We start from the raw sequence: 15,463 nt of genomic DNA on the forward strand, positions 1-15,463 counted from the left end.
TGTCAATCGGTATATTCAGAAATTGTCTGAATTCTTTGGTGGTGCTAACCTTCCCCCGCAGTCATCCAGTAACAAACTTCCAGGTTGAATGGAATTAACAGTGCTAGCTCTGCATTATCAATGAGGCTCAGTAGAAGGGAAGTAATAGTTGGACACAAAACTATAGGAGGACCCCAGACACTCGTCAGCCTAACCACAACTTAAATCAGTAGTGGTTATGGTGTTTAGAGTGTCCCTTTAATTTTGCTCAATATATACTTGTGAGCGAAAGAGGTTACATTCTAGGCTGAAAAAAAGACTCAAGTCTGTAAAGTACAACCTTCAAACACATATTTGAAAAAATTCTGACACTCTTACAAGGTTGTTCTTTTAGGGAATGTGTGACAAATAAGAGACAAATACAAGTGTATAAAATAAATGTATTGTTAATGTTGATTTAGGATACGGTTACAGATTTTAAAAGGATACACACACTACACATTATAACCATATCAAGTCCAAAACAAAAAAAAACATAGAAAAAGGGCAATACTTAAACATTTAATGAAGATCTTCCCCTTGTGCCTTCATCATTGGTATCCTAGGACAGTCTCTCTCAGTTCGCCATGGCACCTCTGCTAGCTGCGCTGTCCTTCCCAAAAGAGACAATGAGAAAAAGAGCGCACGACCTCCTTAGCTGTTGTCCTTTTGAAGACTGATTCTTGCAGTCCTTAACTACATATCCCAGAGTCTCTTGTCACCTCACAAAAAGTGTTTAATCCAGTCCCCTTTTCTCTGAGAGTTCTGTTTTAATACAAGTATCTTTGATCTCTTCCCCTGAGCTATGCTACAACATGCTGTAAGAAGTGACTAGTTAGGTTAGGTTTCTGGGTAAGTTGGGCAGGGTGGCTTGGGAAATCACATACTTCTAGGTTACACCGAGATGTTAATTACTCTGACACTCTGATTCCCTGATAACATGACCCTTGAAACCTGTATAGTAAAGATGTACACACATTTGTACCCTTGGATTACAACCTTTGATATGTAAATGGAATTCCATTGTGAAACCAGATAGCTTATTACACAACAAACCTAATCAAAGCATATGTCAATATATTAAATAGATAATATATATTTTTAACGGCACCACATTTCTTACACTATTCCTGAACTCTGATTAATCATCAGAGCAGTAGTCATTTCTGTACCTTGACAGATATAAGAAAAGACACCAGAACCATAAAATTACCACCCTTGTATCCTTCCTGAACAAGTAGAGACAACATATGTTAATATGTATGTAATATGTACTGACAGACTATGATAGAATAAGTGTCCATACATGTGCAAACAGAAGAGCTAGTTCCCTTTATCTTCTTTTATAAACATGCCTATTTCAAGAGAAATCAACACTTTTTTTTTAAACACCCTTGATAACACCTACCTGTTAGTATTGCCTTCCTCATTCACTTTGAGCACTTGCTCACAGCATAAAAGAGCGCTTCTCCTAGAGAAGCATTGTTTTTTGCCAACACATGCGCCCAGTGTCTCACTGCTTCTTTAAGAGAAACATTAATTGGCTGGGTTCTTTTTTTACTTCATTTTATTTTTGTTATCATAATTGATATCAAATTGCACCAAATAATGGCCACTATTTGCCAACTGCTTCCTTCCTTTAATGTTTGAAAGAAAGTCAATTACAAGAACTAAACTAGCATATATTCAAGCAGGTGCTTCAATGTACTGAGACATGGAAATGTAAAAGTATCTGTCCCTCTATTCCAGTCATTGTCTAATTAAAATGACTGTAGGTGTGCAGACTCAGTTTGAAACAACATAATTTGAAATAACATTTGGTTTGTGAAACGTCATTTTTTTTTTTTTTAAACAAGACCGTCTTATATTAAAGACTTTATCAAGTAAGTCTCATTCTATTCTGCCTCGTTAATGTTCTATAAGACACACAAAAGAATTATAACAAAGTTGAACTTGTTCCCAAAGTATCTATAATGTTAAATAATGCACTAATACAATAATGTTCCCTTTTGGTATTTACAAAATGTAACGCAGTCAACTATGGGAGAAAACACAAAAACATGGTTCATGAATTCACAATACCAAATCAATTTAAAAAGCTACGACTCGATTTCATTGCCTGAAGCAAGTTTATGGTAACTGCATTTAGGCAAGTTTGTAGCTTAATGAATGAAGTCTTCCTCAAGTCCATCTACTTCCTGAAATCACAAGTCGACCTGAGTACCACTAATGATCAACACAACTATTAAAAAGCTCACAGGTTTGTGACTTGGTAACATTTTTTATTTATAACTTGCTTTCAGGTGAACATTTTTAAACATCTCTACTTCGGATATAACACAGTTCTTACTATACTATCTTGCATATTTTAGATTGGTCTCGCTTTCAGACACCTCCGGGTCCTCCAGAAAAATTCTTAAGGAAGAACAAGTCTTCTCCAGAGTTTGTGCCACCCGATACACCACCAGCAAAAGCTCAGTGGATACCAGATGAAACAGAAACTATCTGCATGGTCTGTAAAAATGAGAGGTTTACTATGGTAAGTATGTGCTTTACTCTTTCAGGAACAGGCACCTGATTAGTAATTAAGGCTATACCTAAATTGACTGCACCATGAAAATATTTAGTGCTTAAATTGCCTTGAAAAGAAAAAACAAATCTATGTTTCAGTCTATTTGAATATGCCTGCTTACAAAGTGGGAAAAGGCTTTGATTTGGGAAGCTACTTCCAGTTTTAGCCTGTGTAAATCATAAGGAAGAATATAAGATGCTAACGATAGGAGGAATGACTAACCATCTCTGCTGGAATAAGTATGGTGAGGTTGGTGTAAGTGCCCCTTGCTAGTACAACCACGATGGATAAAAGAGACAACACTACTCTCGTGCATATTTAGTGAAAATTCTTGCACTACATCCTGGAGTTTTTCTATTGTATAATATCTGCTTGGGGCAAAAGAAGGGAAATCTATTATTGGTTGGGATATGTTCTAAACCATCTAATGTTACTATTGATGAGGAACAACAGCTGTTCGAGCAAATGGGGAAAGCTGCAAATCTGGCTAACACATTAATTATTGCAGATTTTAATTACCCAGACATAGATTGGGGTAGAAGGTCTAGTAGTTCAGAAAGGGAGTCAGGTTTTTGAACCTATTAAATGACGCCTTCATGACACAATTGGTAGCACCAACTAGAAAGGATGCTTCTCTGGATCTGGTTAAAATATACAATGTTGATCTTTTGACCAACATTCAAGTAGGAGAGCACTTGGGAAATGCATCGATTTTAAAATTAAAGTGTAGGTACACTGAAAACAGATGAGTGTTAATTAATGAAGACCAGAAAAAGGCAGACATTTTTTATTTAGTGTATGTGTGTGTGTATATATATATATATATATATATATATTTCTACTACTTATTGTAAAGTGCTGTGGAATAAGCTGGCGTTATATAAATACCAATAATAATTGTAAAATGTGTTGAAAGTTCTAAAAAAAATGTAAGGATTTTGGGAAAGTTGCTAATCTAATTCTAAACAATGCAATAACATTTTTGAATGTTTATCACTATTAACATTGTCATCCACACAACTCCTTGAAAATAAAAACACTCTACAGAAACCTCTGAAATCTGGTGTCAAGATACAGTTGTCTGTGATACTTTTTCCTGATTCTTGACAGTACTTTACCTTTAATTCTGTTTTTTTCCAAGTTTAACCGTAGACACCATTGCCGGCGGTGTGGGAGGCTTGTTTGCAGCTCCTGTTCCATGAAAACAATGGTGGTAGAAGGGTGTCGTGAGAACCCAGCACGTGTGTGTGATCAGTGTCATGATTATTTCTCTTCAAGGTAAATGTTCCAAATTTTAGCTGAACAAACTATGCTTATAGATGTTTGCTCACTGCAAACTTCATTCCTTGGAATTGTGTCCTTCATCCTTGGAGCTTTCCACACTTGGCACACCTTCATAAGTATTTTAGGTAAAAAATATTTATTTTTTTAATATTGTTGGATTTAATGGTATTCAGTTTTTAATATAAAAATATATTTACATACACTTCATAAGCGTGTATCTCCCTCTGACCTCATGATGAGTTTGGCTGTGGTAGCGCTATGTGGCAAGTAATGCCTGTCTTGCTCAGATAGGAAGTGTCTTTTTATTGAGAGTGAGAAAAGCCAAGCATCCTTCCTGAGTGCAGAACCGGTGCTGCTATAAGCCTAACCGTTTAAATGCAGAAGTTTTTTGTGTTTTCATAATAGAAGTGGTGAATCAACAGGACGCTTACCCCTCCTGTTGAACAGACACTTGGATATAAGCTGTTTAAGGACATTCTAAAATAATTCACAGTGATGTTATACTATGAATTAAAGGACTTGCCTGATAAATGACATTACTATAAACCCACACTATGCACATTACATATGATGTTTGTTATAATTAGATTTATTACTAATGATTTTAAATAATGTTTGTCTATAGCATTATACCTGAAGAAGACCCAGAGCAAAATCAAGGTAATAGTTTGTGTATATGTGGATAATATCTGTTGTGTGAACAAAACGTGTTGTTTTTTGTAATTCTTGCCAAACGATGGCTCACACCTACTTATTCCATATAGGCACTGGCTACAGAGCTAAAGGAGTCTGGGATATTTAGTTGATTGCAAGTGAGGTTCTCGAGCCAGTACTGCAACAAAAACAAAGAATATGAGAACTCTGAGAATGGACAAAAGCTTAGAGACGCTCAGTGTCTTGCCCTTCGGTAAATCACCTCAGGTCTCAAAATAGTTTTTGCTCACTTATATTGTATTAAATATTACATAGAGATCTTATTCTGAAGCACATCAGACTGATCCCACCCGTAAAGGCAGTCCAGGACCGACATGCCAACAAGTTCGCTCTGTGCGAGAGATACAGCAACCACAGACAATTGTTTTGGCCTTCTTTGGACCTCTGTAATGGCACAAGTGAGCAAAAACTCTTTTGAGACCTGAGCGGGGATTTATCGACTGCTATTCAATGGGTAGGCTCTGTGGAACTGATTCTTTAACCCCTTAAGGACCAAACTTCTGGAATAAAAGGGAATCATGACATGTCAGACACGTCATGTGTCCTTAAGGGGTTAAAAAAAAAATGGAATTTTGTGGACTTTGAGCTTGGAGATTGTTACATAGTATAGAAAGAAATAGAACTAAAATAAGTATGGACAACAAGTTAGGAGATTGATTCGGAGTGTAGTAGGGAGTAGTAGTTCATCTATAGTTACATTAGGAGAACAAGACAACAAACAAGGCTTGTAGCATAAAACTGTATCTTCAACTGTAAATTCAACTTGTTCACCGCAAAAACCCACTGAATAACTCACTCACGATTTCCAAATCTCTATAAAGCAGTGCAGTAAAGACGTGGTATAAAATGCAGATAAAATCAGCCAGAGCCTCATACCAAACATGTCCTCTAGTAGAGACTTCATGCACTACAGTGTTAGATGTGATGTAAACCAGTCATCATGGCCCAGCAAGGCTTGTTTCCATTTATTTTCTTATGGATATACTTGCAAAACCTGTACTGTTGCTGGGTCATAAAGACTGGTTTGGGGACCATTGAGTTATTGGGTCTAACATGTTATCCTGATCACGAACACAAACAGATGTTGCATCTTTATAAGGATTCGTTAAATGTGTTCTAGTTTGTAACCTGTTTATAATGAAAATCCATTATGTTTGTTTGTGTATTACTGCAGAAGGTCTGGTTGTAAACTTAGCAGAAGTTCTAAAGTTATCAAAGTCTCAAGAAATACAGTGGCTGTTAACACTTGATGAGCATGAAAATGAAATGGAACGGAGTGAGTTTTATTATGAACAGGTAAGATAATATAGTATTAATGAAAGATAGCAATGTTTTAATGCACGTCAGGCTCTCTGCCAATCATGCAAGATGACCAACCAAGGGAATACTGTGCAAACAGCATCCTGAGTTTGGCATAAATGCGTCTAATGATGCTCTAGCTCTACGCTTTCTAAGGACTGTCCCCTAGCACTCGCTGTTTCATTCCTCTACTAACCTTCTTACTGGCAGGCAGGAACTTTTGTTGTGCAGTCTGGGAGCAAGTAGTGCGCAAACTCTGCTTTATCTCAACTAAGTTCATTGTCTGCCAGTCCACACCAGTTTTGTTCCCCTACATCCCTCTTAAGTTTCCATACTTAACCAAGAGCATGTGAAAAGTAGCCCAAAAAAATTCCACAGGCACAGGCCTGTAACTGCAGCTCCATCAGCCCCTATGTAATCCATGCTGTAGTGGCTCTGGTGTTTGAATTATGTAGTGAATGGGCCATGGAGTTGTTTTGCATTGAAAGAACATGATCGACAAAACATTTTTTTCATTTAATTTGTTTATAGTGAAGAAAAAAAAACCTTTTATAGAAAAGGAAAAAAAATCTTCATGAACAGTTTCAATCATTAAATTTTGATTTGTAGCAAATTAAAGTCTGATGGCAAAATGTGGGCAGAGTAATTAGTCACAAATTGGCTGTTTTGAATGAATTTGAATATTCACAGGGTTATTCATTACAGTATGGAGACCATGTTACAGAACCTATCTGTGATAAAAGAGGCTCTTACAAACAAATAATGAATAATAGAAAGATACATAGAATAAGCTGCTACAACACTTGGATTGGTTCGTTCCTTACACCACACCAGAACTGTACAAAAAAGATCTAATACTGTGTGACCGGATAACGACTCCAACATCAGTAAATGAGTGGAGCGCTTGCTGGTAAGTATATATTATCACTACGCAATCACTCACCCTTGAGTGTTACAGGTACAATTGGCTCAGTCACCCAGGGAAGCTTTCTATTACCAAAGGTATTTGCCTCTTCTCTTTCTCCGGGACTGTGGTATTCCGGCAGACTTTATACAACCAGGATATCCATTATCCGCACTCTTTTGTAAATTGCATTATTAGCACTCTTTTGTAAAATGCATCAATGCATTACCAGCACTCTTTAGTAAAATGCATCATTGCATTATCAGCACTCTTTTGTAAATTGCATTATTAGCACTCTTTTGTAAATTGCATTAGTAGCACTCTTTTGTAAATTGCATTAGTAGCACTCTTTTGTAAATTGCATTATTAGCACTCTTTAGTAAAATGCATCATTGCATTATCAGCACTCTTTTTGTAAATGCATTGTTGCATTGTCAGCGCTCTTTAGTAAATTGCATCGTTGCATGTATAAACTTTCCTAAATGCTCACCACAGAAACCTCCCAAATATCACCTATTTGTTAGAAAGAACATGCTATTGGTCACCACCAGTGGGAGAAGGTTTTAAACAAACCCACTGCAAGGTAGTCACCTTATGGAAGTGCTGTTGATTGGGTTGTCAGAGCTAAGAGGCTGAACCCTGGTTTGACTTCATGTATGCAGGGGCCCAGTGTCATCCCATGAGAGAGAGAGTTGGGTCAGACTCCCGTTCACTAAACGGGGTACCCAGGCTGGCGGCTCAGAGAAATGGGTCTTCAGGGATAAGAGGCTGAACCATGGCATATATGCAATGGACTGCTTTCATCTTCTGAGGGAGCGATTGGATCTGACCCCCGGTCACGAAATGGGGTACCCAGGCTGGCGACTCATAGAGATTGGTCTTCAGGGATAAGAGGCTGAACCCTGGCTGGGCCAGGTACACCATGGACCGCATTCATCCCCCGATAGAGAGGTCAGACCCCCCACTCACTAAAGGGGTTACCCAGGCTAGCGACTCATAGAGCTATGCTGTTGCTGGGTCTTCAGGGATAAGAGGCTGAACCCTGGCTTCATGTATGGACCGCTTTCCTCTTCTGAAGTAGGGAATTGGGTGAGACCCTGGGTCACTAAAGGGGTTAGCCAGGCTAGCAACTCATAGACCTATATACTAAATATATATATATATATATATATATATATATATATATATATATATTTTAAGAGTTACAAAAATACAATAACACATGTGGATCAAATTTGGTGTTTAGTGAATAACCTGGTCAGACTCATTTGCTACAATTCAATATTTAGTGAAAAACTTGGACATACAATGGGTAAAATATCCAAGTGAAAAATTCCTTCCTGACCCCATATTAAGGCGATTGGTTACAAGTCTGTCCCTGGATCTGTATTCAATGTATTTCGTATGAATCATTTACCCCATACATTACCATCCTCTTCAGATCATGTTTAGGTCCATACAGCAGATTATCCAGAAGGTAATGGTTTGTTCTGATGAATTCCTGTTTACCCTGTAGTCCCAGCTCCACACTGACTGGCTTCAGATTGTTCAAACTCTTTGTTAGATACTCTCAGATTATTATCTCCTTTTCCCCTCCCCAGTCGTAAATACCTTCATATGACTGTTCCATCCCTATTCCTCAGGCCTCACTTCACAATCAGCTCAGTGAAGACTGCATTTTTTTTCTCCCCACTTCCCACCCACCCTCCCCTCCTCCCGCCCACCCAGGCTCCCCTTAAAGATATAGCATGCTCCTCCAGCTGTTTGAGATTCTCACCCAATTACCTCTTCATTCCCCTAACATCTTACCAATAGCTTCTCTCTGTTAACTCTTTCAGCCATCACCTCCAAACTTCCCCTGCTACCTCTTGTCTCAAATCCCCATGGTTTCCTTTAGATTGTACGCTCACGGGCCATCTAGCCAAGCACTTTGTATAAAAGAGCTCCAATGGCTAGATATCAGCTTACGGGCAGGGCTCTCTTACCCCTTGTATTTGTATGTGTATATTGTACGTTTCTCAACTAATTGTACAGCGCTGCGGAATCTGTGTGCGCTTTATAAATAGCAATAATAAATAAATAAAAAAATTATGATGCATGATGACATCACTGCTTAGTGGTATCCTTATGAAGTAAATAGGCACATCAAATGTCTTGGGTTTATTTATTCTTAATAGTTGTCTATAACTACAAATTGTATATAAAAATAAGTCTGTACAATCAAAATTACTCTAATTGTTTTAAATGGTTTGGGAGAGGAACACTGCTATACGTATTCAAAGGCAAATAGCTTTAACTATCCAAACATAAACCAAAGATCTATATCATCTATAATGTCTGCCTGCTGTGGGACTTCTATACAGTAAAAACATGTATTTATCAAGATGCTTTACGTGAATCTGTCCTTTACTAATTTTGACTAACAGCTTATCTAATTTACAAGACTTTCAGCTGATATCATGTGAAACTGTGTATATTAAATACATATATTTTTAGGATTATTCACTAAAGCGAGAACCATTACACCATTAAAAAAAACTTTGAAAACCACCCATTACTTGTGTTAAACCATTAATTACATTTATAACAAGGATAGACAGTGTGCTAAGATGGAGGCGCCCAGTTCAAAGGTAAATTTAAAAACAGCGGATTTCTACATGTAATGCTATTTTTCCTCACAAAACACATTTCTACATACAGTGAATAGGAATATTAAAAAACCTGGTAGGAGCTCCCCTTTAATTGGCACTTTTGATTTGCCGTTTTTGTTTTTTTTTGTAACCCAGTTGCATTGGGGTAGGAAGTGGATGGGAGGGGTAAGATACCCACGGTCCACATATAAGTTCATCAAGCACCACCTCAGACAACTCAGCCTCAGGCACAAGGTGTTGCAAGCACATATATTATATTTATTCCCTCTTCTATTTTGATTAAATTTGATACTTTAGCATACATTTTGGTTGTTGTGTATTGCTTTTGGTATGACTGGAGAGCATCAGTAGGGTCAGCACAGAGAGTTTGCAGTGAGATCCAATTTCCTCAGACCCCATGGGTCTCCCCTTGTTAGATTAAATCCCGGTGATGTCAGAAATGTGTCAAAGTATATGGCTGAGCCCAGAATTCAGCCTTGGTAATTTAAACGGCTATATGCAGCACTCATTTTGAGTGCTGCATACATCTCACCGGTCAGCGTGGGGCCACTAATTCTGGCTCCTGCTGACCATGGTGAGTCCATGGTGTTGAGTATTAGCTGGAGTCCCTAAATAAATTGAATTAGTCATTGGTCCTGAAGGGATTTAAAATGTTGCTTTGTTCTCTTATCTATTAAGCAAAGTCACATGCATATCTGTGCTAGTTTGTTACCCAATTGTTTGTGGTTTTACTCAGGCTCCGAGTGCGTCGTTATGTACAGCCATCCTTAACTTGCATTCAAAATGCGAAGAGTGTGGATACCAGTTGATTGAACATTGCTGCACGTTATCCAAAGGACTGACTAATCCTGAGATGGATTGTAGACTGCTTTTGGACATCATGAGAAATTTGTTGTTCAGTGCCAAGATGATATTTGTAAAAGCAGCAAGGAGCCAAGACCTTGAACTGTGTGATAGGTATGTAAAATGTATCGTACAGTGTTCTCTAATATAGCAACCAGTCAGCACAGATCATTACCTTGGCTTGGTGTTTCAAATTCCTAATATTAGATTCTTATGTGCAAACATTATATGAGTACATATGCTTCTAGCAACGTTGATCTTAAATCAACCCAAAGCATTGTATGAATGCTTACACATTTAAGTCCAGGATGTGTGGACTGCTTTCACTTTATTTGTACAGAAAAGCAACTTCAGCAGTTGTCTATGTTGAGCATCTTGTAGATCCTTTAGGACTGTTATGTTACATTAATTGTTTTTTTCCCAATGACACCATAGTTGTTACCATAATTGTAGCATAGATAAAGTGCTGCAAGTGCAATTATTGTTACCAACACGGCAACAAATTAAACATGCGCTCCAGGCACCATTGGTGTGAGAATGCATCTTATGGAAAAATATGCTTTTTATGCCTTTTTGTTAGATCGACAGCAGGAACTAACATGAAATTGTATGGTATTACAGATTTCCTCCAACTTAAATGATTTGAGAAAAAAAAAAAAAACTCTCCCATGGCATACCTCCGTAGCATGTAACCTCCTTCATTTTAGGCAGAAAACTTATCCATCAAATACAGGTGCATTTTTTTCACCAAGTTCTTGTTATTTTTTTACTTTCTACAAAGGTAGCTGATCTAGGTTGTCCACACTTTGTATGCGACGATTGTAACTAGAGGCTCTGAGTAAATTACAACTTAAAGGACCACTCTAGGCACCCAGACGACTTCAGCTTAATGAAGTGGTCTGGGTGCCAGGTACCTCTAGGATTAACCCTTTTTTTTTTATAAACATAGCAGTTTCAGAGAAACTGCTATGTTTATAATGAGGGTTAATCCAGCCTCCAAATCCTCTAGTGGCTGTCTCATTGACAGCCGCTAGAGGCGCTTGCGTGCTTCTCACTGTGAAAATCACAGTGAGAGCACGCAAGCGTCCATAGGAAAGCATTGTAAATGCTTTCCTATGCGACCGGCTGAATGCGAGCGCGGCTCCTGCCGCGCATGCGCATTCAGCCGATGACGCCGCGATCAAGATGGAGAGGAGGAGGAAAGCTCCCCGCCCGGCGCTGGAAAAAGAGGTAAGTTTAACCCCTTCCTCTCTCCAGAGCCCGGCGGGAGGGGGTCCCTGAGGGTGGGGGCACCCTCAGGGTACTCTAGTGCCAGGAAAACGAGTATGTTTTCCTGGCACTAGAGTGGTCCTTTAACTAAACAGTGTTATGGAAAAATACATAGCATGTTACACCCTTTGTTAGAGTACATGTTCATGCAGGAAACCGACACCTTGAGCACTTTCAGGTACTGATAGTGACCTGCTGGACCCCTGGACCATGGTAGTTTTCCCTCCCTGGAATGTTGTCTCCTGGACAATATCATCACAATGTAAGAGTTTATGGACATCAGCAGAGCAAACGTCAGTGTAAACTACTTGAAGCTTATGTGCATGTATTTTTCCACAACATTCTGTTCAACCCAACTTCACCATCTGTAGAAAATGAGCATGGTCACAAAGGAGTTAGAAAATCTAAAACAGAAAAAGGACACAAATGGCGCTAAGCTAATTAGATCCGGTGCAGCAAAACCACCGAAGTGTAATGTCACCACTTACACTAAAATGTGATAAATTCTGAAAAATAAAGTGATTTGCGCACACAGAAAAAGCAAGTGTGAGTTTTACCTTTTACACAGGATATTCTTGTATGTTCACACTACAAACAGTATGTATCACCTATATACAGGTAAATAAAATACACATAGTGTAAACTGTAAAAAACAATGTTTTAAAAGTGGTGTATATCATCAAACTCACAATTTTCAGAGCCCATTTAAAGTTGGCTCTAGACTTATAGCGCTTTTCATCTCACTCTTGAGATATCCAGTGTTGGAAAAATGTGTACATCCACAGGAACTTGGAACTGGTAGCTTGCAGTGATGCTCCAAAAAGTCCAAGGCAGGTATGTAGTTAAAAGTATTTTATTCCAAAAGTTATTTTAAAATGCAAAATATATATATATATATACACAATAAAATATATATATATATAAACAGCACAACGCGTTTCAACCTTTCAGTAGGTCTTTCTCAAGTGCATCTGGTTTTACAATGGGCTCAAAAATCCTAATATATACCAAACAATTAAATAATTACCTTAATAATACTAAACATCTGTGAATATGCTCCCACCCATGTCCAAATATGGTCACAGCCGGAAGTGTTATGCCACACTCAATATGGCTACACTTCCATCTGTGTACCTCTATCTCCAGCCCTCCCCCACATGTCCGATATTACATTCAGCCATATCAGTCCGTGTGACTCCAATTAATCATCTCTTCGGTCCTCTTTTCATCGCGTCATTTCCTTTAGTGACGTCGTGGTGCGGTCCGATACGTCACTTCCGGTTATAGTTTTTCCGGTCTATCGTGATCTTTCAGTCAATTTCGGCGCATAAATGTCCATCATTAAGAAGGGCAAATTGCCAGTAGTTCATATTGCACATCAATAGAAGGACAAACGTTAAAAGGAAGGGAAAAAAGATATTAGAGTTGGAAAAAAAGGGAAGGTATTTATATTGGACATTAGTGGAACATTTAAAAAATAAACAACAGGATGAATAAACATATCCCAAGGAGATTCTGGGTCCAACTCTCTCTTAGTTGAATGTTTTCTATTAGAATGTCAGAATACCTGTGATCAAAAGATTGATACTAATAACTGTGTATGTAGACTCCATGTTAATGGTTCTTATCTGGAATTTAGCCAATGCTCAAACAGTTGGAGCAATCTCTTACTGAAGAGCAATATCTACAGCATTCTGTTACCAACACATGTTATTTTAGTAAATATTGATTTTTATGAAGTCATTTTTTTTAATTTATTTTTTTCAAATACAACAGAGTAGTAAAGGGCCTCGCAGGTCAGCGCAATTCTTGTTACACATATAGAAACTGAGAGAGCGGCAATAGACTTATTAAATGGTCCCCTCACTATATAAAGACCTTATGTGATAGTGTCGGGTGTAGACGCTATCCAGCATATGTTAGCGTTGCCCTGTATGTCAGCCATTCTTGTTGGCATGTCTTCTTGCATTAGCTAGTATCAAATGGGAAGGTATCGGCCGGTGTTGGTGACACATCAGCGTCCCAGGGGTTCATTTAGGCACATTCGGGTCATATGAAACAATAGTAGATCTGTTACGGCAGGTATGTGTAAACACATGCTATTTTAGTTCAAATCTTGGTATTCGTCTCTAATACGCAAATATTAGTAGACGTCTAGTCCTAAAGTTGTTCAGTCTTACTAGCATGCTGCCTTCATAATTGAGTATGTGAATATTTTATTTTTTATTATTTAATATTTAAATGCTTTTATTTCTCTGTTAAAACACCTATTTTTTTCTTGACAGCTACAGCAGTAAGGTGGATTTATTGAAGATTTTAGTAGCAGCATCATACAAGGACATTCCCTCTCTAGATGAGATTGTAAGGCCGGCTGCTGTAATTAGGTTAAGGAACCGTCTTTTGGAAGCAGAGTATTATAGTTTAGCAATTGAGGTAAGTGTACCCAGGCATAGAACAAGGCATTGAGTTCCTCAGTCATCCATTTTTCCTCTACTATATTCTTAACGATTTCTGTCTGGTAATAGTAATTCTGTGCAGTTTACAAATAGATTTGGATTTACTGTCCAAGCTTTGATGCTCCATTCCCTTATACTGCAGGATAAGGATAGTCTGATCCTCCAGCTGCCCTGCTACAGGATTTTCATGGTTAAATTAGCTAATGTGAAAAACTATCCATCTCTTCTATAATCACATTTTGGCTATTTTAGCTCATTTTTACCGTTAAGATTACTTTCTTTTTTTTAAATTCTTTATTTGTAACAAGGTGAAACACCATTAGCACAATATACATATATATACATCGCATTTGTAAAGACGTTAACAAGATCCAGCGTGAATGATGAGCAAGTTGTTCAAAGTAAAGCGTATGATATTCGTAGCTTTGTTAATGTCTTCGGCACACTGGCCTCGAAGCGTCCATATATGTGCACGGTGTCTTTCCAATTTTCCATTAACATAAAATTCAAAAAGAACATGAATGGCTGCAGTACATGAGGCATCTTGTTGTTAAGTATGCATATATAATCCCATATCTTACAGATTACATAGGGCCCTTTTATAGTCCCGCCAGGGGGTCGCTGGTTGATATAGTTGCAGATGCCTAAGATTAACACTGAATAGTCGCGATCCCCATCAGTTAAGACAAGGTCCCAGCCAAGATAGATAAAAATGCGAAGTAAAAGCCATTCAGATAATAAAGAAGTAGAGGAAAGAAAGAACAAAGAACAACACAGACAGAATAAGCGGGGATAGAGTAAGGTATAGAAAAGGAGGTCAAGGGGGAGGGGGGGGGAGGGAAAGGGAGTGTGAAGGGTAGGAAGGGTAGGAGTAGTCATCCGTCCTCAGCACCAGCCCATGAGGCTGTGCCCTCATTCATAGTCACGTCACTCTATTCCTTGTATACAGCCCCACCTATCCTCGAAGACCCGCAGAATCCTAGAGGCTCCCGATGGGAGCCACATTACATCCTCTGTAAGGGCAGCAAGTCAGGTAAGCATCCTGATCGCGAAAAGGTGACGGGAGAAGGGAGAACGGAGGCCCGGATCCCATTCCCGTATCACCTATTCTCCCGTGACACTATTTATCCACGGTGCCCAAATTTTATCAAATTTTGCCGTCGTGCCTCTGACCTTCGCTGTAAGTTTATCCTTAAGGAACGTATCCTTAATCTTTTGTAGCACCCTGTGAAAAGGGGGGGAGGAAGGTTGAAGCCAGACCTGAGCCAACGCCCGCCTTGCCGCCAGGTTTACGTTATTTAACAGTTTCATTTCCGTTCTGGTCCATCCCTCAAGAGGTCTGGCCAGAAGGAAAACCCATGGGTCTAGGTCAATCTCCCTATCAAAGATATCCTTCAGTAAGTCCGCCACCCCCTTCCAGAACGATTTAATCCTAGAGCACTCCCACCACATG

General features: G+C 38.7%; 1 protein-coding gene across 1 annotated transcript in view; it reads left to right on the forward strand.

Moving 5' to 3' along the window:
• ZFYVE26 (zinc finger FYVE-type containing 26) overlaps positions 1 to 15,463 on the forward strand; it is a 159,646-nt gene that overhangs the window by 79,607 nt on the left and 64,576 nt on the right. Inside the window, exons 26-31 of the mRNA XM_063439262.1 lie at positions 2,391 to 2,557; positions 3,732 to 3,868; positions 4,500 to 4,534; positions 5,763 to 5,884; positions 10,179 to 10,399; positions 13,840 to 13,987. Of these exons, the coding sequence (XP_063295332.1) occupies positions 2,391 to 2,557; positions 3,732 to 3,868; positions 4,500 to 4,534; positions 5,763 to 5,884; positions 10,179 to 10,399; positions 13,840 to 13,987 (830 nt within the window). The remainder of the gene's footprint in view (positions 1 to 2,390; positions 2,558 to 3,731; positions 3,869 to 4,499; positions 4,535 to 5,762; positions 5,885 to 10,178; positions 10,400 to 13,839; positions 13,988 to 15,463) is intronic.

This window comes from Pelobates fuscus, chromosome 13, assembly GCF_036172605.1.
Source record: "Pelobates fuscus isolate aPelFus1 chromosome 13, aPelFus1.pri, whole genome shotgun sequence".
Classification (NCBI taxonomy): domain Eukaryota; kingdom Metazoa; phylum Chordata; class Amphibia; order Anura; family Pelobatidae; genus Pelobates; species Pelobates fuscus.